The following is a 26,774-nucleotide window of genomic DNA, read 5'->3' as shown; positions in this document are numbered from 1 at the left end:
ATGAGCAGAGCTGGCCATCAATCTTGCACAGAGTCCTCCTGTAACATGAAGGTAACAAAAAGAGAGTGCAATTTGGGTGAATATTAGAGGAAAAAAACCAACAACCCATACTCACGCAGTAATTGGAGAAGAAAACTTAGAAAAACCTTACAAGCACAGAGCACCAAATTCTCTTAATGAACCATGCAAACATATTGAAAGAGAGGGAAGCCACTATGGATTTAATGTGAAGAAGGAGCAAAGTGATGCTCTGCAAATTCTTTATCCAGGGTCTTGATTTTTCAGATGGAAGTTGTTGAGATTCTGTGAAGGGTGTTGCCCCCTAAACCAGAAAACTGAGCCTCTCCTTTCCTGCGTTCCATTTGCTCTAGCTTTTCAGGACTTCACAAGAAACATGAGCCATGCTCAGCACAATTAGCTGAAGTTTAAAATAAACAAAAGAAAAATCTCACAAAAATAAAGCAGAAACATTCAGAATATTTATATTAGAACAAATCCAACTATTCCCACAAACTCAAGAAAGTACATTTTATTTAAAAACAGTAATCCAGAACTGTTCTCTATGAGCACTTGCAGAAAAAAGGGAGTGAAATTACTGGAACATGTGCACTTCAAGTTTTGCACATGCAACTTCTGCACCTGTTATAGCTGATGAGGAAGGAATGATTCGTTAATACACTCTTCTTCACTTCCTTTTAGGCTGATAAACCAAAATTGTTAGCAGTAACAACAACAATCCTCTCACACACACCTTTGTTCTTCCCCCGCTCTTTTTACCATGAACACAGATTTAAAAAACAAGGAAAAAAGGACAAGGATACTCTATAAACAGTGGCAAGGGGGGGGATTTAGTAAAGCTGCCTTAGTGGGGATTGGAAGACAAAACCAAGATCTCTACTGAAACAGTCTCATGCAGAGTGTTAATAAGATCTGTGGCCATCAGAGTGCTGCACAATGTGAGTACAGTATTAATCTACATTTATTGGTGACTACTTTGAAAAACTTCCATGAATGGGAAAATTAGAGGCATACTCATGTTTTCTGTCTCAACTCCAGAAATTCTTCCCAGACAATATTAGCTGTTTCAGCCAGCAAACCCAGCAAAACAGCACATGGACCTACTGTGAAGATTAACCTGCTTCAAGCAGGGATTCTACCATCATCCCTGTACAGCATCACATACATGATGTATCATCACGTAGACATTTCAGTTACTTGCCCCAGAATTTTGAAAAATAAAAAAAAAGAGGAATATTATACATATATTTTTTTAACTCACAAGGAGACACCACGTATTTGCATGACTCTGTGAATTTTAGATGCATTTATAGAGGCTCTGCACCCCTGGCAAATCCTGGAATCTCAAAAGTCAGACATTTGAAAATCCAAGCCTGAAACACCTGCATCACTGATAAAGCAGCAGAAATGTTGTTAATTTAACACTGCCCTGCTGTGTGAAACAGCAACCACACAACCATGGAAGGTAGTCACATAATTTGTGTATGGAGTAAGTGACGGATATTTGAACTGTTTGGCTTCAATCCAGATTGAACCTTTTCCACTTGAGTTTATGAGGGGTACTTGAAACACACTTGTCTCTAGCAAAAGCAGCAGTATGATGTAAGGGTGCATCCAAACATCCGTGTCAGTGTGTGAAGGTGTTTTCCTTCCTTACAAGATAAACTTGGGGGAGCCCTAGCACCTTCTTTATATAGGCAGAAAAGGCAGAAGTTCACACTAAAAAAATAATTTTCATCACCAGCAATTAGTACTTGTCGCTTGTAGGTCTCCAAGTTTCTTACACAGAAACTAGACTTATTCTACAGAGAGAAAACTGAGACAAGAACAAAGAAAATTGGTCTCTTCAAAGAGCACCAAAACACAGGAGATTCTCTAGTGTGGGAACCATTTTGTAAGTGAAATCCCAGTTTTAACAAACACAAATGAGACTCTCTCTACATAAAGAAAAATAAATATATGTTGATTGAAGTAGGTTCATTTAGAAGGTGGGAAAATTAATGTTTCAGAATGAACTACTTTTGTTTTCATTTTTTAATTCACAGAGATGTCAATAATAATGTTATACCAAGTACTCACATAACCAATTGATACAGAGGACTGTATTTCAAAACCGTAGAACCAATTAATTTTCAATAAAGGCCACAAAAAGAGGAAAAAGGCAAAAAGCTTCTTCTATAAGAATGGAGTCATAAAAGCAGGAAAAAAGCTCTCCACATCACCACAGTGGTCAGGAAGCTACAGACAAAACAGTCTGGACACTACACTTGACAAAGCTTCCATGCTCCAGTGACTGACAACAGAACTTCCATGAGAAAACAGCTGCCTGAAACAGAATATATAGTCAGAAAATATCTGAAAGACCAGGAAATCTCTTCTTGCTACTCAGAGCTGGTCTGAACCAAGGAGTAGAGCCATGTTTTTATCTGGCACGTTCTGCAACAGAATAAAGAAAAATATCAAGTTTTGTACCTCAAATTCTCAGGTAATGAAATTCAGGATCCTAATTTTCTGGGGTGCTTTTTTTGCTGAATGCTTTTTCCCCTGTTTTAGCTATGAATTGCATGAAACAAAGATACACAGCAATAGATAGCTGACACTAACCATGGGAATTAGTCTTATTTCTAGACACTCAATAGAGGGAAGAGGAAAGTAACACCAAGCAAGAGAATGAAAGATATTGCTGGCTCCCACTTCTCAAAGTAGGGCCACGTGAAAATTAGCCTGAAAACTCTTTAAAAGCCTGATTTATGCCATCTCCATGTTGATCTGAATGAAGATCCGCATGAGGCAAGATCCCCATTGAGGCCACTGCTCTACCTGCTGCCCCTCCACACTACCTGAGTGTGATCACTGCAATAATCTGCACAAGAGAACCTTTGAACTTCTAAATGATGCCAAAACATTAGTCATTTGGGCAATATTTATGCATTTCTGTTAGGACAACTTTCAGTTGAAGATAGGTAGCAGCAAAAGCTAAAGCCCAATAATTTCTCCTCGATTCTGCAGTTACGCTTTCAAGTGGAGATAATCCAGCACCACCACTTGGCAACTGAAATGTGGTCTTCCAACTTTATCTCTCCTTCATGTGCCTTTGTCCCGCTGTTCATCTATCACTCACAACATGTCAAATAACACAACTAATCTCTGTGCTTCCCAGAACAGTTTATCTGAAAGACACTCAACACAGTTTCTTAGGTATAAGGATCTCGGCACACCACCTAAAGCACACTGTTCAGCTTAACCAATTGAGGACACCAGTAAGCACTAAAATACAATGCTCCCAGGTGTTTCATAGAAATAAAGAACCTTCCCTGTAATGAAGATCATTGAATTTCCTATCCTGTCTCATGTTGCTATTTTGAAGACACTTTGCATCACTGAAGATAACTGCTATAGCAAATTATTCGACCTTCATTAACCTAGTAAAAAGGTAAACTTCATCACTGTGAAAGCCACCAGGTATTTACAAGAACACAGCTTTTTGTGCTGTCAATATTTTGTTGCAAAATAAACCAGCTACATGGGTCAAATCTGTGCTAATTGTATTGTCTACACATGAAATAAATGTTTCCTAATGGGGTTTGGGAAGAGGAAGGACATAGCCAATTTTCAGAGCGAGAGCCAGGCAAAACTTCTTGTTTCCCTTCTCTTCTAACACTGGGTCAAAGCACCAAAGACAATAAACAGGCGTGACACACTTCTGCACCCTGTGTTCTACTTTAATAGTTTAAGGTTTGTGCCAGTAACAGCAACTGAAACAAAAACATTCAAGAGGACCTTTCAAAAAATGTCTTTGGTCAGTAACAAATCTGATGACTACTACTACCAGAGCATTCATCATTCCCAAAAAGAGAAATATTTCAGACCAACTTTTCTATTAATTTATTTTGTACTTTTTCCTAATCATTTTGCAATGGTATGCTTTATAAACTGCTGCCTCAAAAAGTAATTTCATCTTGCCTGTAAAAAAGAAAAAAAACGTGAAGACCAAACTAATTTAACGTCTGTCCCATGGTTAGGAAAAGAAATACGTCTTGTCCCAGAGGAAAATAACATGATGCAAAGCCTAGATTTCTCAGCAGAGCTGTTTGCTATAACGCTAACAAAGACCATAAGTCTCACTATACAAAAGCAGGAACATCTGCAGCCTCAGAAAGGCAACTTCCTCCACATAAATCCAGAAGATAGATTTGAGACTACGGATGTGAGTGAGATTCACTGAAGTCAGATAATCATTAAAGGAGGCATGAGGTAAAACATACAAGCAAATGGGTCCTAAATCTATGAAATTCAAGAAAAAACCTTAAATGCATTAAAAAAGTTACCTCTCAATCGATTACGCTGTCACCCGGTCTGGTGTGATTCTGGAATGCTATTCACATCAGCACTGAAAATACTGATTTTTCTGTACTTTTAAAGGAGGGAAAAACTCACATTTTCCTTTAGGATGTATTAGGCTCACAGCACAAATGCAACTGAAGGATACATTAGCTCCTTTCTCTTTAGAGAACCTTAAAAAGCCCTGTAAGCCACATCTGCTAATACCCGGATGACTACAAGAAATTACCCATCATAGAATCAGGCCAGAAAACTACTGGTTACAAAAAAGAAAGATCTCATTTTAGAGTTCAGCTTCAATACCAAACTCTGCTACTCTGTCCCACATACACACAAATTAATGCACATTTGTGGGAGCATGCAGATCTCCCTTCCGTGTGTTTTTTGTTACTGTTAAACCAAACGTTCCAACACAGAACTTCTGCTGTGTGAGATCACAGAGGCACTTCTGCAGTGTGACAGAAAACTGCAGCAGCATCATGAAAAAACTCATTGACTTCAGTACTCCACTGGAGTACTCTGAGTACTCCACTGCTGAATTTCTTTACCTGTATATTATAAACAATTGGACTTGGGTCGCAGTCCATTTCTATACAGAATCATGATTATCAGCGGACCAGTGACACCTCAAACTCTTTACAGATTATACAGGTTGCCACTGTCTACAGCTGGAATTTTGAAAACTAGCACAAGAAAGGCAAAAATAATCCACGAAATTCTTACCAATGTGAACAGAAGTCTCATAATTATTATTTAAATAAAGGAGCTTGTATGCTGAAGTACAACATGTCTCTTTTTAGACATTATTCCAAACATCAACCGGATCTCTAAATAATTTCTGAGAAGAAACATGTTCTAGTGGTAGATTCCTAATCCCCCTGGAGAAAGCCCAGATCATCTCCATTTAAGGTCAAGCAGGCGACAGCTGCACATTTTTGTTCCCCAGAACAAAACGCAGCAGACCAAAACCTTCAACACAGATTCCTTTTTTAAAGCTTTTCCTTTCTCATACCCACGGGTGTCTGGACCTGTTCACCCAGGAGTGAATGAAAACAGTACAATGATGTGCTCATATATTGTGTCTGTACTTGTCAGACTTGATAGGTCCCATAAAGCAGTACTTTGACATCTGGCTCAGAACCCACCAAAACCTCCATGAGTTACATGAGTGAATATAACTAACCAGAACTAGAAAAATGTTCTCAAAAGAGTGTTCTTAAACAAGCTTGTTTTTAGAGAAACACCATTAATACAACATCTACAACACTCATGTGGATCTAAACTTGTACATGTTATTGCTATTTATGTTATGTTATTGCTATTTGGCAAATACATTTTCCATCTTAAAATTCTTATTAGAGTTGACATTTAGAGAAGATGTGTATTATGTTTCTGATGAAATCCTAGTATTTTTTCAGTGCCTTAATTTGTACATTTAGATATCACTTTAAGATAGAGACCAAGCTATGACTGTCAGCAGCTCACAAACAAAACCAAATTATCTTAAGGTATCTCATTTCTAAAAAGCTCCAATTCATTAACCAAAAGACCCAAAAATCTGGGGTAGTATAACTAAATAACATGACAATTTTACATCAACTTTGTAAAAGGGAGGAACAGCACTGCAGCTGTTGCAGTGCTGCAGTACTGCTGGACTTCATAACAAAATATAGAGGGTGAATTTCAGTAGTACAAGTTTCATAAAAAAGCCAACAATCCAATGCTAGCACTTTTCTTGGATGACAGCATACAATAAAAACATGAAACTTCCCTCATAAAAAAGCCAAATACAGTTTGCTTGACTGTGAGAGATTTATAACATTAATAATGCCATTATAAGTAAATTATGAAACACTTTGCACCAGTAAAGCACCATTACTCCTCACTGTAAAGATATTCAATTAACTTTCAACTGAAATATGTGGCCCCAGACTTCCTGGGTTTGATACGAAAGGACAACTGAAAGCAGGCAGATTTATGATACTAAAACCAAACTGCTAACTTCAACTGTGACATAACCAATTTGCAGGAGAGCTAAATCATATTTACAAAAATAAAAACAGAACTCAACTTGAAACAGGGTTGTACATCACCCCCAAAGCCCTTCTGTCTCTGGTTTGAACAATGTACTATAGCAGGGCTTCCAGGGAACAAAAAACCCAAGCTAAACCAAAAAAACTCACCCTGTCTGGGTTCCTGCTTAAAGCCAAGCACTCATCTATGCTAAACAATTATTGTCAAAACTGAATCTGTAAGTGTTCAGAGTTTGGCTGAGCTTCTGTATTTTTGCCTGCAATTTCCCAATGAGGAAATGGCCCATGCTGTCAGTTGTATCCACACAGAAAGCCTGATGCTGGATGCTCTCACTTGACAGCTTAATCCTTTTGCATCCAGTAAATCCTTCATTTCCCCAATGCACCAAACCTACTCCATATATGCATTATGTTGTCACTTCTCAACACAGGAAAATATACGTAAGATAACCTGTAAAGTAGCATCAAGCTGCTACTACTATCCAAACAAAGAGAAAAGGTTCTCAAAAAATTCACTTAAATAGTTTCCAGCCACAGTGGGAGAGGAAGAAAAAATGTGGAAGTGTGTTTTAAAGGAAAGATCAATACTTCAAAATATATAGTAATGATAAATTTCAAAGATGAACTTACATATGTCAGATTTGGAAAAAAAAATCCTCTAACCCACCCATTCGTGTTTGGAAGAGGCTTGAAATGCAGAAAAGTTATTTCAGCTTAAGCACTATGAGAAGAAAGATTATCTTGGGAAGCATTCATCATGCTCTATAAACTGAATACCAGGTATGTAACAGAATTATCACAACCATATATATTGAAAGTGTAGTTAAAAAAATACCTTGGACAAAAGAAAACCATTCCAAGTCAAACACCCACAAGAAATGTATGAGCCCCCACTATTTAGGTTTTCCTATAAAGAAGAAACATTGCTGCAGCAAAAGTAACACATCCACAGCAGCTCCCTGAGTAAGCTCCCATTTAAGTCCCTGTTTTAAAAAAGGCAGGGTGTCAGGGAAGAGCTCCCTTTGCCACCCTCCTGAAGCGTGCAGCCTCCCAGATTCCCTCATCCTGTGACTGAGCAGGTGGTCTTCCTGGCACACAGGTCCCTGCACAAAAGGAAAGGTGCTGCCCATGCTGCCCATGTTAATACATTTCTGCTGGGAACAAGCTCAGAGCAGCCACTGCCTGTGTCAGAAGGCAAATGGGACCAATCAACTTGTGAGCTGCTGAGTGACACTGAGAGTCCTGCCTCTGAAACTTTTGTTATTTTTTCCCCTCAGCCTACTTCAATTGTTTCCACAGCTTGGTCACAGACTCGGAAAAGTTGCCAGAGATCGGCAGGCACGTCCCACAGCCCAGAGCAAGCTCCTCTGTGCTTCACCAAGTCACACCAGGGGTAAGGAGCCTCTCTTCTGTGTTATCTTTTAAATCTTGCAGGAAGGCATGCTGTAACTGTTCTTTTCTACAAAAACCTCCTCTACTCAAATTAACAGCTGGTTTTAACTGTTTATCAAAAACATGGAAATGTAGGCATTATAGCTCTGAGTCAAAGATATACTGACCTGTGGGGAGTCTTTCAGCAACAATAAAGGCAACATAATTTCCTATATGTTCATAGGACACCAGCTGTCCTTAGGTATATGATTTGTACAGGTATTGCAGAAGAAGGTGAGAAGGTTTCATCATGTTTCTCACACCTTTGCCTTTCCTTTTAAATTTAATACCTTTTGCTTGTTTTTTCTTTCATCTGTTTGGTCTTGGTTTTTAATCCAAAATCTACAAAGACAATAATTCTCTCAAAGTTTTGTAGAGGCATTATTTTTCCCAAAGCTGCCTATTCACAGACTGGCAAGGGTAAAGAAGCTCTTTCACCATTAACTCCGTAAAACATGTTTCTGATCTAACACATTAAGAGAGCAAAACTTTTTTGCTGTATGATGAAAAATTACCCTTAATTTAAAAATTTAAGTGATTTATAGCACTACTAGAACAGAAATTATACCATGTTACTCTAAGTTCAAGCTACAGAATCCACGTAGTGTTTTTGCTTTGACATCCATTAAAATTTTATTTTCTCCTGATGTTCATTGTAACTAACACAACACTTGCCCCAGATTGCTTCTAATAACTGAGAAATAATTCAGCTAGGATTTGTAACATCATGAGCTGAATTTCCAATGCAGAGAAGAACCCTTTTATTTCTAAGGGAAGCGCAGACATGTTGTACAATGCAATACAATCCCAGCTTTAAAATCACTGAAATAAGGTGCATCTCAGAGAAACATGTCACATAGAGAACATCCAATATTTACATATACAAATATTTTAAAAAGAAATACAATTCTTGAATATGCATGTCTCTAAGGTACTTATGCTCCTTACAATCTTGTTCCCCCCTTTCATCAATTACTTACTAATTATGTCTACATATGGTTATAGAAGAGACAAACCTAATATAGACTTGTAATTTTGTGAGGTGTGTTTTCCCTGTTAGTGAACAGATACACTTCATTCCTTTTCCTAGTGCCTGGCAGGCATCAGGCAAAGATAGATCCAGGTGCTTGGTTTTGTGCTCAGCAGCCTTGTGCCATTTTTGAATATTCAAGTGAGAGAAATGTCTGGACATGCTGTTACTCCTGAGGCAAACAATCTGGTACAGAGTTCTCTAAAAGTTGTTTTCAGTAGGCAGAAGCAGCACTTCAGACCTCCCAGTGCCTACAAAGAGCAAAGAAGATTCCAAGGCAGATATTTTTCAAGGCTGAAGTTATACAAAAAATATATTTTCAAGTGAAGAGAGGAGTTAAGGTGTATTCTACCACCCAGAGAATCTAGAATCTTTCTCTTCTACCACAAATATTGCATATGCAGACCTTTAGAAATACACGCATAAATTGAACATACACACCAACACTTAACTGCTATAGGCAGCTCTTCCCTGAAGTTGGAATGCATCCCACAGCTACAGCAGGTCAGCTGCTCCATCATCTCTCATTTTATCTGGTTAGAGTTCAGTGATTTAATGTAGATGAGATAGTGGCTCAGCTGTTAAATTAAATTGAAAAATTTCACACTTATAACATCCCACGTCACAGATATCCAAACCCTGAGAAACAACCTACAGCCATGACAGAGGCATGTGCTACAGGACAGGTAATAAGTGTTACAAATCAATGTGAAATTAGGCATTTAATTTACAGCAGGCAATTTTCTGCCTTTTTTTTTTTTTGCTATTCATTTGTTAAGACAACATGACAATTGTTATTTAAGAGAGATTCAGATTCATGTATTACCATATTTTTATTTTTAAAAGCTGTATTTATTTCTCAGAGGAAGTTAGGAATATAGTGCTTCCATAGTGCTTTTCCAACAGGACACTCGCTGAAATCACTAGTAATGTAAAGGTGATTTTCACTGCTTTTTCAGACCATCAGCAAACAAAAATGGGATACATGTACAGAACTATCCCAGCAACTTTTTATTTGCTTTAAGAATAATTTCATTTAGGAATAAAAAAGTACCCCAGCTGGAGAAATAAAAAATCCCACAGGGAAGTTCTGTTCCCTAAAACTACAAGACACTTTAGAACTGAACATTGCTTTTACTTTCTGAAGATTGAAAAAAGGCTAAACAGGACCTTCCTGGCATGAAGTAACTTCACAGAAGTTGAATTTATCTACTATATTCTTCTCAATCAATGCCATATCATTGTTCCCTGACATGCCAGAAGGTTAAAAACAAAACTTGGAACATACCCTTCCTCTTCTACCTTTTATACATGCTAGATGTATTTTAATTTTTACTATATTTCAAATTGCACTTAGACTATTTCCTATTAAAGGGACATTATGAACCACCATAGCTAAAACTCAACATGAAACAACTTGTTAGATAATCGGTGAACGCAGCAGAGCATGGAGTTCATTTCCTAAAAGAAATTTACTAAGTAAAAGGCAGATCACATCAACAGACTGGAATTGGTATACAGTTATTTTATGTCTTGTTTTGATGAGAGGAACTGAATGTTTTGATGAGTATGGAAATTGAGGAACCTGCCCAAGATCCCACTGCATGGTCCTGCAGCAGTTGCAGGGAATTTAACCAACTTAAAAACTAGCCCAAAGCACTGGCTCCCAGGCTACTCTAATGGACCAGCACACATGTAAGTCCCAGTTATCCACAAGATATGTAGATAAATTTCAAAACCCAAAATGACTGGTGTGTTCAACTATTCATCAGTGTAATTTCTTGTCACCTAAACCATTCACATTCTCATGGACTTGAAATACAAGTAGAGGCTCTCACTGTTGGTCTTGTGTCTTAGAACACCAAAAACATCAAAGCTACTCAGAAGGAAGACTGTAGAAACAATGAATTTGTCAGAGGGGGAAAAATAATAATCCGAAATGTGAGTCTTCCCCTATGCTCTCTGAAACACACATGACACTTCAGTACAAAACAAACAAAAGGTAAAAAGAATGATAAAATGAGTGTGCTTTTCCTGTTACCAGCACTTTTCAAACTATAAGCTGAATTGTTGCTTCCTTCCCCATCCCAAGGAAATATTGTCTCCATATGACTGAAAAATTATATTATATGCCACAAGTCAGTGCCCAAATCTTTATGTACTTTTTCCATTACTACATCCATGGTTAGTAAGACTTTTTTTTTCAATGGATAGAAGTGAATTACTGAGGTTTTGGGACATGTCATTCTAAAAATCTATGCAATAGACTTATGCAACATAACTTTAACAGCCCCTCAGGGCTTCACTTGGTCATGTGGAACTGCAAGAATTCAAGTAAGTCAAACTTCTTCTATTCCACTGATATCACTGCTGCATTTAGTGAACGGATGACAGGAAACAGGCTGTGGCATTTCCAAGGGAGCCAAATTTATCCCATGTGACTTCAAAGGAGTCAATGCAGTTGCACCAGGAATGGCCCACAGTTTTCACTTCGGTCACATACCCTCTCTCATTGTGAAGGGCACCCAGGAACAAAGATAAAAATAACCTAATACAAATCAGGGAAACAGTCACATGTCAGTGAAGTGGGAAGCAATAACTGTGATCAGTGACTCATTCTGAAGTATGGAGTGTAGGGGATCCCTACATAGTAACACAGAGGGTCAGCCACCAGACATCTTCTGCAGATTCACTCTGTGCCTAAGACAAGCCTTGCACATCCATTAACAGCAGCACTCATAAAACAGAACTGCACAGCAATGCAGCCAACTGCTCCTCTTGTGTGATGCTCAGTCTTGTCACACGAGTCACGCTTTGTGACTCCTAAAAAATACCAAATATGATTTGCCCTTTTGCTGCACGTTTGTTTCAAGAAGTGGTGTCTGCATGACCAATTCTTCTTTATATTGGCCTAAAACACCGGGCATTGAACAGCAGAGAGCAGTTACTATTTGTGACAATGACCAGTCTTTGTTTCTGTGTAATTATTTTCCAAGCTGTCCATTTTGACCTTGATAGCCTGTATGCAGCTGTGTTACTGAATCTGTTTCTCTTTCTGCACACTTTAGGTGGGTGACAGCACCATGGAGGATTAACAAGCAAGGTATGTGTTTATTAGTTGAACCCGAGCACTTGTAAAGACTAACTTGTTGAAATACAGACACAGAATTGGCTTCCTTTGCTTACAAGAAAACTTACTCCACAGACAGGAGGTTAAACAACACACAAATGTTTCAAAAACTTCCAAAACCACATAAACTATTAAATCAAGAAACTCAATCTATTTTGTCCTCTCCTCATCCCTTCTCTACAATGTCTTCTAGCTGTATGATGCATAAAGATCTCAACTTATGCTACCTTCCACTTTTTAGGATCCTTTTGTATCCCCTTCTGGTCACGTATGTCTAAAAATCTATTTTGGCCTTGCATCTGTGATGCCCAACCAGATAATATTGCTTTTTATGGAAGCACTTCAGAGCCCCAGGGCCTTGCCCTTTGAGTCATGCAGCAACACTGCAGTACAGGTGCCAGCACGAGTGCAGTTACACCTAATGCAGTAGCGGTGCATTAGTTTCTAATGAAATGGAATTTGCATTTATTCTGCATGTGCACAAGTACACATTGATGGTGTTCCAATCCTTCTGTGGGCTCCAAGAAAAAAATTATTAGGACAGATAAATGTTGCTGCAACAGGTCACACACAGCCCAAAGACCAAGAGCTGCACACACCTGACACTGAAAAAATGACATAAAATGCTGTGATGAAGTCACCCACAGGAAATGCTGTTCTCTGAGCAGCGTCTGTCACAGAACCTGGTTACACAAACTCCTCCCTATCCATGTAAATCCGTTTGTGGTTCATTGTCTGCAAGAGGATAAACAGTCTAATGCACTTCAGCCTGTACTGGGCTGGGAGAATGAATGTGAATTCAGCCAAGAGACTTTAGAATTCCTGTGCGTGTCTTGCTTTTACTGCACTTGGGACAGACCATGACCAGTAAAGAACTAAGCAGAATATACTTGGCAAGCATTTAACTGCTTAAATAGATGAAAACAGGTACAGCAAAAAGTCAAACAAAGATGAAAAATTGTAGTCACTACAAGCGTATGTTCTGGTGTATGTTTTTTTTCACAATAAAGTTAAGATCAACTACAGCTCAAAAAATCATAACAAAATCTGAAGTTCAGTTTGAGAAGGAGATGTCATTCCATGGAGTCCTCTAAGGGTATTAGAATAACCATCTGCAATTTGATTGCTTTTGAAAGTCTCTCTTAAATACCAACACTGCCACTGAGAACACATGCATTCTGTCCATATAGTAACATTTCACTCTACAGCCCAACATGAAAGGATTAAAAAAGGAAGAGTCTGAAAGACACTTTCGTTTCCTTTTAAGGTTGTTCCATTTTAGCCACATATAAAGACAAATTCATGAGCAAAGCATCTCTGATTCAGTCAGGATCGTCATGTAATTGGGGCAGCAGACATCTTAGCAATTGTCTTCCTCTATGTGGCATATATAACTTCACTTATTTCCAGGAAAACACAAAATGAAGTGATGACAAGGAGAGGCCTTCTATGAAATATATGAACACAATATAAATTCATAAAATGTTTAGGGGTAAGTGCAGCTTTAGGAACAAAGTTTGACAGATCATCATCATTATTTTAAAAACCAAGTTTTCACATTGTGACAGCACCTACATTCAGAATCCAACTCACCATGAGCTAAACAAGCATATATCAAAGCCAGCTTCTTGCCATGGAAGGTTTTTACAGGAAGGTTTTATGTTGCAACTACTTATTTAGAGTTTTGAAACAACTGATACCCTGTCTTCCACCTGCCACTAAAAATACAGGAAAAATACACTTTAAATAGGAAAAATGCACTTTAAATGTAACACTCACTTAAAAGACAAAGTTGTGTAAATGCTTTGTTTTGTTCCTTGTAGCAGTCCTCTGCCTTTGCACCCACATTTGTAACACACTGTCCAACATGCATAAAAAAAGATTTAGTCCTTACTCAGTCTTGCCTGTTGAGAAGTATGTTACTAAAATTCCCTACAGCCGTGATGCATTAGGTTTTAATTGCCCACCATCAAGAACCTTTTTCTTGGAATGGAAATACTTCAACAAGAATTCTTTTCCTCCCGTCCAGCAAAAGGTACTGGTAAATCAGGTTATCTGCCCTGTCAGTACCAGCCAGGAGGACTATCCAGATCTGGCCGAAAGGTCTGTGACCCTACTCTTATCATCAAGCCTTCAGAAGTCCTTGAACAAATAAAGCAGAGAGGTGTGTGTGGAAAGGCAATTAGCCACAGCCTTTTCAGAGGCCGTGTGAGATAGAGAGCTTAGGATCTAAGGCAATAATCTGGGCAAAACCCAGATATCCACAATTTCCATAGTACAGTTACTCAACACTGCTAAGAAGCAGGTGCTCAGTAGTCTTCAGAAGGAGAAGCATAATACAACACAAATCTAAAATTAAAACTCCAACATTTTAAAATTCAGTTTTAACCTAAAAACTTTGTTTTAAAGCTCTGAAAAGTCTAAAATAAACAGATTGCTTTTACAATCTGCACTTCTAATTCTCTGCTTTCAGGCTTTCCAGCTCCTCAAAGGCTGTCTAAAACAAAGAGAAGATATTAGGCACTTTGCACTGTTCCTGACCACTGCTCTTCTTTCCTGCACTCCTAAAACCTCTGATTTGTGCCCTCTGCTTTCCTGTTGCCATGGAGAAGGTCCAACACATCACCCGCTCCGCTCTGAGGAGAGCCTCAACTATTGAGGTCAACCCACAAGCACGCCAAAGGCTCCAGGAGCTCTTTGTGAATTTCTGCCTGATTCTAATTTGCCTCTTGCTGATCTGTATCATAGTGATGCTTCTCTGAAGTTCCAGCACGTCTCTGCCCTGTCCTCTAGGAAAGTCACCCCAGGGGGAAGAGAGGCCTACACGTGCAAACTCCCCGTGCAAGGATCCTCATGCGACAGGGGCTGGCACTTGGACTAGAGAGTGTGCCAACCAGTGCTCTGTTATCTTACTGCCTGCTCATGTATTAAAAACACATTTTCTGTGCAGAACAGTGTTTAGAGCCTGTAGTTACCAAGTTGTGCATGACTCAATTTGTCTGTCTCAACCAAGAGATGTCTCTCCTACATGGGTTAAAGTATCAGTAAATCAGATTATCTGCTCAATCAGTAACAGCCAGCAGCTGGTAATTCAAAGTTTTAGTCAGCTAAACACCATAATCACTTTCTGGGGGCCTAAGTCTTTTTAGGTTTCTCTGAAAATCCTTAAGCCCTTGGAAGGGTTCCAAATTTGGACCATGCCTACCCAAAGAAGAGCTTACAGGTACACAGCCCTCAACACATCCTGGGAAAATTTCTGCTCTGCTCAGTTCAAAGTGCTGCATCTCTGCATTATCAGCTGAAGGCATTCAAATCGCTTTAGTGTTTTTCAAAGGAATATGAGAACAAACCAAAAATCTCTTCTAACCCAAAAAGAAAAAACTAGTTCATATGTTTTTCTCTCTATTTAAGGGATCTTATATATGTGACATCTGGCAAGATTTTTCGTTATGTTTTGCGGAAAAAAATTGACACTACCATAACTGAAATAAAAAATATTGTTTTCCATAGTAATTTGACTGACATAACAACTGGCACAACTTGGATTCTGAGAGTCCTTAACATTTGCCTTCAGACAACTTAATTAAGGCCTGTTCTTATTTATGTAGTAATTTCCTTAGTTTAAAACTGCAAAAAACTTGGAACTTGCCAGTGTCACGTGAGGTTGCTTACACCTGATGTGGCAAAGAGAAAAGTCTAGGCCATCATTACTGTTGTGACTGAAGTGTATCTATACAAATATAAGTAACATCCCCATCTCCAACTGCAAATTCCTGCTAGAGAACATGAAAGTACTTTCCTAAAATAAATGACAGATTAAAAAGTTCATTGTAAACAATTATGCACAGGAGGGAAAAGCACTGCAGAAATATCTTTTCAACATGTAAACCATAGGCTATATCCATAAAAGATGACACTTCTGCTCCAGAAATTGTGAGTAATAAGACTGAGTAGAAGACTTCCAACCCTACTTACCCTATTACATGTTGCTGGTATTAAGCAAAATCCCCAGAAATTTGATACACTTTTCAAATTTAAAGAAAGCTTCAGAATTAACAGAGGTCAGACAGACATCCATTTTTTAAAGAGATATTCTTCTATTCCATTCTATGTAAACATTCTTATTCATAAATACAGAAAAATCAAAACAAGTTTGTCTTGTATTCTGCCTTTAAGACTTAATATTTCATTAGCAGAAGTTGATAATAAACAGCTGAGCAGGAAGGGAAGAAATCTCTGAAAAAACTCTGTATTCAATGTAATGCAAGCAAATCCAGTGGTAAATTTCCTATCTAGTGAGTAGGTATGTTGAGACCAGACTCTGAAGTAAGGTTACCCACAGGAGGAAATTAAGATAGCTACTTGTATGAGCATTAGGGTGAGCACTGGTGAGACTGGCAACACATCCCCACACCTGCAAGTTAGTATATCAGCATTAATGATTTGAACTGTCAGTGTAAATCTCAATTTCCATTTCATGCATTCTGACCACTCTCACAAATGCATGAGATTTTAGCAAGCATACTTCCCCTTTTAATCCTTCTTGCTCTTCTTCTCTTTTCGAATCTGTATTTTTGTGATAGATAGAGTTTCTAGCTTTAGTTTGCTTTGGATGTGTTTCAAGAGACTTCAACTGGAAATAGACAGTTTTACAGTACTGAAAACCTGCTGAAGAAAGAAGTGTTAAGAGTAAAGCATCAGCACTGCATTCTGAGGACATGTTTGGGGTTAGAGGTTTCACAAGCCAATCATTTAAAGGAGTCAGAGTAAAGCATTGCTAAAAAACATAGCCCAATAAAAACAAACTCTCCAATTTCCTTTTATGCACCTGAAAATCCATAACTTATTTTAAAACAATAACCAAACAAGAACAAAACCAAGTTGTCAATAAACTGAAAGACTTACTGCTATTTTACAGCAATGCAGATATACTGCAAATACTGTGTGGTTCATTGGTGTCTTAGGCTTCTGTTGATTAAAAAATCTCTTAGATCCCCTATATCACCAATTGTCAACCGAACCCAGAAATTTCAAAAAAAAACCTTCTGTACGTAATACAGTCTTCTCTGTAGACTTATACAAGCTTTAAAAATATCTACAGTATTTTTATTTAATAAAAGGACTGCTTGAAAAATATTAATGCATAAAATATATCCAATTGTTTAGAAAGAAGCATCCATTCTATTACTTACTTATTAAAGTTATGTGAAAAGAAGCTAGTCATCACACAGCTTTCTAATTCTCTAAATCTCTATTTATTCTATTTTGGTTTTCAGGAGTAATCTTGACTATTTTGCAATGTCCAGGTCACTTACATGTAGCTAGAGCTTGTAACTACTCCTAATTAATTTTCTGCAAATGTAATCAAAAAGTTTAGCACTTTTATGAGTCATAATAAAAATAGCAAACATGTACAGCAAATAGCTTGGATTATGTTTTTAGTTCTCTGCTCCACTCCACCCAAGCCTAAATCTCTTTCCTAAGGTCATTTTACACACCAGTAGTGAATAAAGACAGCTAAACAGGCAACAATCTGGTATTACTCTTCCTCCAAAAAAAAATTACCAACTTCCATGACAATTTTATACCGGGAAGGAGCTGAATCAGGAACCATAATAAGCTGGTTTTAAAGATGTGTTTCCTCAGCCAGCTCCTCAGCAAAAAATGATACAACAATTGATTTAATAATTGAATAGTTGGTATTACTCTCTATGTGAAAACATGACCCATTTAAAAATTGAAACTTTGCTCTGAACAAGACTAGTCAGAAGGTGTTTTAGAAGGCATCAGATACTTGCATTTCTTTAATAACTGTTCTACATCAATTTAGCAACAACTTCCCTTCCTGACAGAACTGATCCACTCATTGGACAGACATGAGTAAACAGCCTTAAACAAAATTATTCACACAACATGCACAAAATGTTTGTCACGCCCCTGCACAAAAATCTTTTACGTAAGTTTTGCTACAACTACACCAATGGCCAATGGTATAACTAGGCCAGTGGTATCCTGGCATGCATTAGGAAGAGCATTCCCAGCAGGTCAGGGGAGATGATCCTGCCCCTCTACTCCACCCTAGTGAGGTTGGAGTGCCATGCCCTGTTCTGGGCTCCTCCATGTACAAGAGAGACATGGAGTTCCTGCAGCAGGTCCAGCAGAGGATGGCAAAGATCATTAAGGCACTGGAGGAGTACTTCTGTTAGGAGCAAAGTCTGAGGGAGTTGGGCCTGTTCAGCCTCCAGAAGAAGTGACTGAGGGAGGGGACCTTAACAATGTCTGTCTGAAAGGGGTGCCAAGAGCATGGAGCTCTGCTGGGTGGTGCCAAGCAATAGGACAGGAGGCAACAGACAGAAACTGATGCACAGGAAGATCCATGTGAATGTGAGGAAGAACTTTAGCGCGGGTGACTGTGCACTGGAACAGGTTGCCCAGAGAGGCTGTGGAGTCTCCCTCATGGGAGATGTTCAGACACCCCCTGGACACAATCCTGTGCCATGTGCTCTAGGATGATCCTGCTTGAGCAGGAAGATGGTAGTCCCCTCCAACCTTATCCATTCTGGGATACAGACTGAACAATAATCATAAAAAATGGTCACATTTTTTAATGTATGCTGAAACATACTTTAACCATACCCTCTCTGCCAAAATTAGAGCAGAGTAATTGAACCCATTCATTTAAAGAGTGTTTGGAAGCATATAAACACACTATAGGTTACAGACCAGATACCTGTATTTGTATGACTATTAATGAATAGTGCCTAGGAGAATACAATTGGAAAATTTTTGTGTGAAATCCTGCAAGATCCAGAGATGTGTTATTTAACAACAAATGTAATCCTTTCAGCTTTGACCTCCATGATAAAAAGTGGGGGGAAAAAAGAAGAAACAAACAAACCAAAACCCAGAACATATTTATAAGGATTCTTTTAAGAACTGATGCTACCCTCAGTAAGAACCCCGGTAATTTAAATTAATTAATACAGGCCCTATATTTACTGTAGTAATATCTAATTGATTGCTTTATAAGCTTTTTCTTTCTTTAAAGGGAAAATTATGCCAGAAGTTACACCTTTGTATAAGATGTAAAACTATAAAATACTGCCCTCTTGTGATCTCCCCTAAAAATGTAGCTGATTATTAAAAGCAAGTTCTGGCAACTGTTGGCAGTATTAGGGTTAAGTGGGTTTATATATTCCTTTCACTCATGTATATATATTTCTATAAATAAAACCCAATTGTTAAGTTATTAATGCTATCTTAAAATAAGTAATTGCATGTGTGCTATTAAAAGCACTAAGGACACGTCCTCTGCCAGCTCAATCCAGATTCTTGGTAAGGCATTTGCAAGACTGCAGTGGGCCTTAGAAAGCACATTGCCAGCTAAACATGGCTGCAGTGCACGATGCCAAACTCCAGAAGGGTAGGAAATACTTCTATTAACAGACAGACATTTTGCCCAGAAAAGAAAGCAGGGGGCAGAGCGGTGTTTCACCCACAGAGGTATTTTAGAAGTAAATTTTCAACAGTCTGTTGCTGAAAGAGACCAAGTCTTGAGAACATTCATTCTTCTGAAAATTCGATGGGCCTGGAAAGTAGCATACACATTGATAAAGTCAGTGAAGTGCCAAACTCTGTGAGAAAATTCAAGTCTTTCCTCTAATTATTAGTTTTTCAGAAATTCTTCAGTACTGGAATGAAAGTTATCATTAACCTTAATTTTATTTAATTTTATTTTTAAGGTATTTGAGAAAAAAGGCTTGTAGGAGCATCCAGAATACTTTTCCAGAAAAAAACTAAACAACTAGCTATTTTAAGCATACCATTTCTTTGTTAAGTGGCAGAAACTAAAAACCAGGGGAAGAGCTATGGACAGAATGAAATTCATGTGAACCTACACAGCTTACTAATGAAGGAGCAGCCCTAAGCTACAATTAAGAGTCTGCTGCAGGCACAAGAGGGCAGACTGATGCACATTATGGATCTTGCCAACAACAGGGGTCTCAACCTGCTACTTAACTTTCTGCTCATTGTCTTGGTCCTAGTGCTTGCATTTATCCTTGTGAAGCTGATGTGAACCACTGCAAGGCTCTGCTTCCTTCTCAGATTTCACCCTGTGGGTTTTGCAATGATAATGTAGACACTTTAGACTACCTGAACATAAGTATGTGAAGTCTGCAGAGGCTGAAGTGTCTGACAGTTACAGAGAATGTGTTCACACCCCAAATTTATCAGAAAGCAATCCTAAGAGCTATGCACAAGCTGTGCACCTGCCACCGAGTGAAGAAAGCACCCACAGCCTCACTGAGTATCCGAAAAAACCCAGGAGTGCATCGGCAGCTACTGCAGCTTCTCATTGCTACAGATGATTGTTATTTAAAGATCTACAAATTGTTTGCAGCATTCAAGGAACATAATTTCTGCAAAAAGGGGACAGCAGAAATCAAATTTTTAAAATGGGATTTCTGTAGAACATATACTTAATGGGAAATGACAGCAAGAAGGCAAACCAAAATGCCAGCTTTGAGCTGACATCATACATCAAATTACCTGTGGAGAGAAAAGCACAGATGCTGTAAATGGAAACAAAGATATCCCTGAAAAGCAGCTTGCAGTAGCAGAGATGGGGATAAGTGAAGGTCAAATATGAAAACATTATTATTATTTAGACTTTTTTTGACCACCTGTGGTTCACTGCAACACCTCAAAAGCCAGAGGCCTTATGTTAACCAGCATATCAAAAGAAGCACCTGTCAAAACAACTGAAAAACAAAGGGTCATTACCCAGGGTTATTCATAACTCTGGCCAGGAGACCCTTAGCACCAGCGCATACACCAGCAGTAGGCACAGCTGCACAAGCCCAAGATGCACTACAGCCTCAGAGAGAGGATTTACCACTTATGCACAGGTCAAGTGAGCAGGGTGGGAGTCCTGCAGCCGTATTTGACAGACCACTTGTTACTTGCCAGTGCCATCACCAGTCCATAGCCTGTCCTCACCTCTAGGCATGCAGCAAAAACTCCTTACAGGACCTTCTTTTGTGGCTCCTTACAGAGTGATGTACTTTTCCCACAGGCTCCTGGGAAGGAAAGTGACCAAGAAGAGCACACTTCTGTTGGAATGATTTTCCAGAAGGTAGAGCTAAAATCATGAGAAGTGCTGGGAAAGGAGGGGACCAGAAGCAGATTTTTATACATCACATTGGAGCCAAACAACTTTCTCTTAACATCTCACTTTCCCAAGTGAAACACAGGAACCAATCACAAGAATCACCAAGTGTAAACCAAAAAATATATATTGTACAGTAAATTTATTGCCATAGATATGCATATTAACACACATGCATAAGAGGCAGATGTTGTTTTATGGATGGGGGAAGCCCCAGCTCCAGCTTCCTGCTGCCAACAGCACATCCCTCATTCAGCACATATACTGCTGAGTGCTGAGTGTATTACAGAGATGATCTATTCATGGTCACGCCCAGAACTTCCATATGATCACTATTGTTATTCAGTTATCTGCAGGAGACTCGTCTAAACCGGATCTATGAACAGACTTTTCACAGGAAAAGGCAACATACCCAGCAAACCTGAAAGCTTAAGGAAGTCCTGCCATTAGTAAGTATCCACATTCCACTCTATGCAACCTGCTCCAAAGCTTACAGAGCATTAGTGTGCTGATTTTATCTGGAATAAAGTTAATTTTCTTCATGGTATAGTAGTTAGCATGGGACTATGGATTGGTATAAGTATAAAGTGTAGCTACTACAAAGGAAATTGCCTCTGCCCCAGCCAAACCAGCACAATGGCCTAGAGCAGCACAGATAGTTAAAACAAAAGCTTTTTTCTCACCTGCTCTGAAATATGTGCAATAACCATTTGAAATGGCTTCTGCAAACTACATACCCATAGTTTTTTGAAGATGATAGTTATAGAAGTATGAATTCCAATCTGTTTGCATTTAAAGCAGAAAACATTGCACAGCCACATCACAATAAGCAATCATTTATTTTTATAATCTTGAAATATTCTGCTTTTAAAAAAAAGTAAATTTATATACCAGAGATATATGTGGTAATGGTTACATAGTTTTGTATTACTTAGGAGAATTCCTGTTGATGCTTGACATAGATGGTTCAAAGCACAGCAAAACCACAGTAACAAATGGAAAACCCACTCTAGCCCAAAGCAGAATAAGAACAGTTGTCCCAACAAAATGGCTATTCACTGCTTGGGACTATTCAAAGTTTTTTGTCTATATGACCTTCTCTATATTCAGAAGTTTCCCTATCTTAGGGAAACCACTGTGACACCAGTTGGCCCTGACAAAACAATGAAGTCACCTATTCCTTTTTAATAAACTGAGGAAGATGAGCCTACTGCCACCAACAAGCATGTATTTCCAGATCAAAAATTGCATACCAAGGAAGTCTGTGAGAAACTTTGCTGTCAGAGCATGGAGAAACAATCCCCAGATGCAATCCTAGTAGCCTTCTCTCAGCCAGCAATGAACATGACAGAATCCTCAGCAAATGCTGAAATGCACTACTGAAACTAAAGCATTTTCCAGAGATGACATAAAGCTGGCAAACTTATGAGCCAACCAGTGCCAAGGCTTTTTTTGCAATCAAGCACAGTCCAAGTTTGCTTTCTGATCACTTGCTGCACTCCAGACTGAACCTACAAGCACCTTGTAATGAATCGGATCCCATTTGCTGGGCTACCAACTTCACAGCAAAAGGAACAGACCATCAAAGCTTAGTTACGGCTCACAGCAAAGGAGTTCACTCTGCTAGCTAAAAGTGAAAATCCCTCATGTTGAAAAGTTTTCTGTTCCTGAAAAGTATGGTTTCATCAAAATGTGATATAGGAAAATATTGATATTAATAATTTTAATTTTCTGATCTGAAAGGATTGTAAAAAACCCTAGCCTTAAGTTGACATTTAAGAATAAAATTCTATGTGGCAACAATGTTATCTGACGAATGTTATGACTTCTCTTTCAATTAAACTTTTACAGCTTTGTTTACCAATTTTTAGATATGCATGCAGTTTACTTTCTTCCTTGTCTGCTTTGCAACAAAAATTGTTCTAATAACTCTAAACTTCTCACTGCATTAAAACCTAATTTCCAGCAATTTTTATATACATGGTATGATCAATCCAGTGTTTTCCTCATTTAAAAACTCCACTAAACCTGGTGCATTAAAGGGAAAAGATGCACTTAAGTAATTTCCACCTATTATCTCTGCAATATTCTGACACAATTTAGCACACCATGCAGAAATCATACAGATTCTCTGTACACTGGAATAAAGAGATTCATACTGTGATACTTGCAACACCAGACAAAGTTCATACGTAGATATGCAATCTTATGAAGCTCTCCTTCTTATTATATGATCTCCAACAATTTTAAAGGCATGCTTTCATTTTAAATCTAATTTTTGGACTAGCACACAGCATGTACCTACAGGCATTCAGATAATAGGATATATAATAGGATCAGACTTTAATTGCTTTTGCTTGAAAATTTTGAAATGCCATTGTGTGAAAACAGAGCTTTTTAATTTAGATTTTATGGTCTCCAAGTTCAGTACATGGGAAATGTTGTGTATTATAAGCAGTTTTTTTCTCTTAATACAGTCCTTATCACACATTGCATTATTCAAAGATCAGCTGTATATTGAAAACAATTAAACAAGTATAAGGTGAAATATAAATTCTGCATGGAAACTCTTTTCATTAAAGCAATATTTCTTTGTTTCAGTGCATAAACTGAACTCCATACACTGAAGAACTTTTAAAATGTGTTCCTAGGAGAACGTTTATTTTCAAAAAGCATACATTAAATGACTCACATTAGCTAAGGAAATGAATTTTCAGATGCAACTCCGCGATGTTACACAATAACCAAAGAGCAGGTTCTCCTTGGAGATTTATTTCTGAAATGTACAAACATCACACCCAAAGGATGCACCTTCTCTAAGAGGCATTCTGCTGTTCCACAGCACATTTTCTGCAATTGCAAACCTGACCACATCCTGAAGGACAATCACAATGCAGCTGTAGGCCTTCTACTCAACACTCTGAGCTTCCCTTATAATGCACAGGAAATTTTACTTTACAATCCATGGTTTACAATTGGAATGGAAAAGCCACATGGTAGGTGTTGTAATTTAGGGAGTAAAGTATAAGAAAAACCACTGAGTTCAGTCAACTTCAGACTGCTAAGGAGGCAGAGAATCTTAAGCTTGAAAGTAATTAACCTTGGAACAGCTTTTGAGGGGTGTTACATTATATTTTCCATTAGTCCTTAGAGTAAACAAATAGAAAGCTTCTCGGATTTTACAAAAATTAATTCTGAATTAGCATTTTCTATGGTCAACTGTCTATACTAGTCTGTGAGGACATAAAAACTTATTTTTAGTGTGTATTATTAAGCTGTTCCTGAACCATCAGTCCTCAAAATCAACTCAGAAAATTGCTGCTGTCTATTCTTACTTTATTAGTGATAGTCTGGAAGAGGGGGAGGCTACAGAGTGCAGCTATCTAATAGACGCACAAAGCTGCCCTAGATTAACAGTTAAAAGTAAAGTTTGTTGTACTCTCTGTTCATGGCAATAGTAGTTTTAAAGAAAAATAATGATAAACTGATTTTTTTCAGTCCTAGAAAAACCACTACATTTCCATCAGGATATATACATATCAAAAGCAAAAAAGCAAAAGTAATCTTCAAAGGAAAAGAATAATTAAAAAAATACATAGACCTGTGGGTTTTGCCCTTTTTATAAATCATCAGCTTCCTCTTATGCCTTCTACTCTATCTCTTAGATATATATTTCACTTGAGATTGCAGCTATCTTGGTTTCTCAGAAATAATAAAATACCAGTTCCCAGGTACATGTGATCTCTAAAAAAAGGCCACAGCAGAATGATGCTGAGGTATTTTCAAAAAACAGGCGTCAAGACAGGAAGAATCATTCTCGTTTTTTCATTGCTTCTGGCATCTCTCCTCCTTACAGGTGTAACCTCTGTCAGAAAGACAGGAGGGCAGGGAGGGACAGCAGGGGATGCCTCTAAGAGCCCAAAGGCTCACTGCTCTTGCACACATTTTAACCTTCACTGGGTCCTACTTCACAATCACATCTCACTTGAGGACATAGAACAGATCCCATTTCAAGGCCCAGCAATATGACTCCAGATCAAGCCAATGGAAGCACTTGCTAAGGGCATAAGGAATTTCCTCCACAAAGATGTACAAGTTACGGGTGGAAAAAAAACCAAAATAAAAAAATCCCAACAAAACCCAAAAATCCAACCAAACAAACATCCACAAAAAAAAAACCACTCCATAAAACAAAACAATCCAGTTTTAGGCAAAATGTCAAATCTCAAAAACCTGGAAAGGTGCAGCACTGTTAGTGAATTGAAGCCAAAGATAAATAATGCTTGTGTTCCCCCTGCTGGCTCTGTCCTCCAAACACAGCTCGGTAGCAATGCCTGCATGGATGAAAGCTTTTGAATAACTGTAATAACACATACAGGGCTTCATCTGTTTCAAACATTTAACTTTGCCTTCATATGTACTTAAACATGATCAGAGGGAGAAAGCACTTGTGAGACCTGAAGGACAAGAGTTGGGAGTTCTTTTGATCTAAAGAAAAATAAATTTCTAAAACACCCATCCTAAACAAAGTGCCTTTAAAGGCACATATAAGATGATGAAGAGACCTACGGCTAATGAAGTAAATAAATAAATAAAACTTGTGAAACACCATCTGGAGTACTGCATACAGGTCTGGTATCCCCAGCATAAAGAAGAATGTGGAACTGTTGGAGCAAGTCCAAAGGAGGTCACAAAATTGGTAAGAGCACTGGATCACTTCCCCTATGAAAACAGGCTGAGGAAGGTGGGGCTGCTCAGCCTGGAGAAGAGAAGGCTGAGTGGAAATCTCATAGCAACCATGTAGTATCTGAAGGGGTCCTACTGGAGTTCCTTCACAGGAACTGCAGTGATAGGGTCAGAGTAATGGGTAGAAACTGAAAAAGGGGAAATTTAAGGCTGAATATTAGGAAGAAATCTTTGCTGTGAGGGTGGTAAGGTTGTTCAGGGAAGTTGTGGATGTCCCAACTCTGGCAATGTCCAAGGCAAGACTGGATAAAGCTTAGAGCCACCTGGTCTAGTGGAAGGTGTCCCTGCCCACGGCACAGGGGGGTGGAATTAAATGATCTTTAAGGTCCCTTCCAACCCTTAACATTCAGTATATTTAAATGCAGGCACAGTAACCTGGTCACAAATCCCACAGACAGCACTACTGGTGGCTGCAGTCAGCTACACATCTCAGGTGTTTGGGAAGACTTGAATGAATGGATAGACCAAGCTCCCTGATGGTGCCCTGCTGTTGCTTCCCAAACCCTCTGTGTGCTCCTCAATGCCACCAATAGGTGCCACCTGCCCAAGTTCAGCTGGCAGTGCCCTGGACCCAGCCTCAGCACTGAGCCCATCTCTGTCACTTCTGAGAGGACCCCATCAGCCTCTGCTCCCTACCTGGGGAATTTATCAGCATCAGAATCTTTGAAGTGCTTAGAGAAAGGTGAGGGCTTCTGCAGCAATAAAGGGTGGCTAGCTGTAACAGTGTCAGGTTTTTAGACATGCCCTTAGAGATTACTATTAGTTTGGCCATATTAGTTGGCTTCAATTTTCTTCAGTTAAAAAAGAAAAAAAAAAAAAAACAACAAAAATCAACCCCATAAAAACAAAAAAACTCAAAACATCACCAGAAACCAA

General features: G+C 38.6%; 2 protein-coding genes across 3 annotated transcripts in view; one reads left to right on the top strand and one right to left on the bottom strand.

The window, feature by feature from the left end:
- CEP85L (centrosomal protein 85 like) overlaps positions 1–26,774 on the bottom strand; it is a 131,404-nt gene that overhangs the window by 32,058 nt on the left and 72,572 nt on the right. The window lies entirely within an intron of this gene.
- On the top strand, positions 14,587–14,745 carry PLN (phospholamban). Its single transcript, XM_054280223.1, has one exon. The coding sequence runs from the start codon at positions 14,587–14,589 to the stop codon at positions 14,743–14,745; it is 159 nt and encodes a 52-aa protein (XP_054136198.1).

This window comes from Melozone crissalis, unplaced genomic scaffold (genome assembly GCF_028551555.1).
Source record: "Melozone crissalis strain CALT ecotype California unplaced genomic scaffold, PUWL_Pcris_2 ptg000027l_1, whole genome shotgun sequence".
Taxonomy (NCBI): Eukaryota; Metazoa; Chordata; class Aves; order Passeriformes; family Passerellidae; genus Melozone; species Melozone crissalis.
This window is presented reverse-complemented; position numbering and strand designations above follow the sequence as displayed.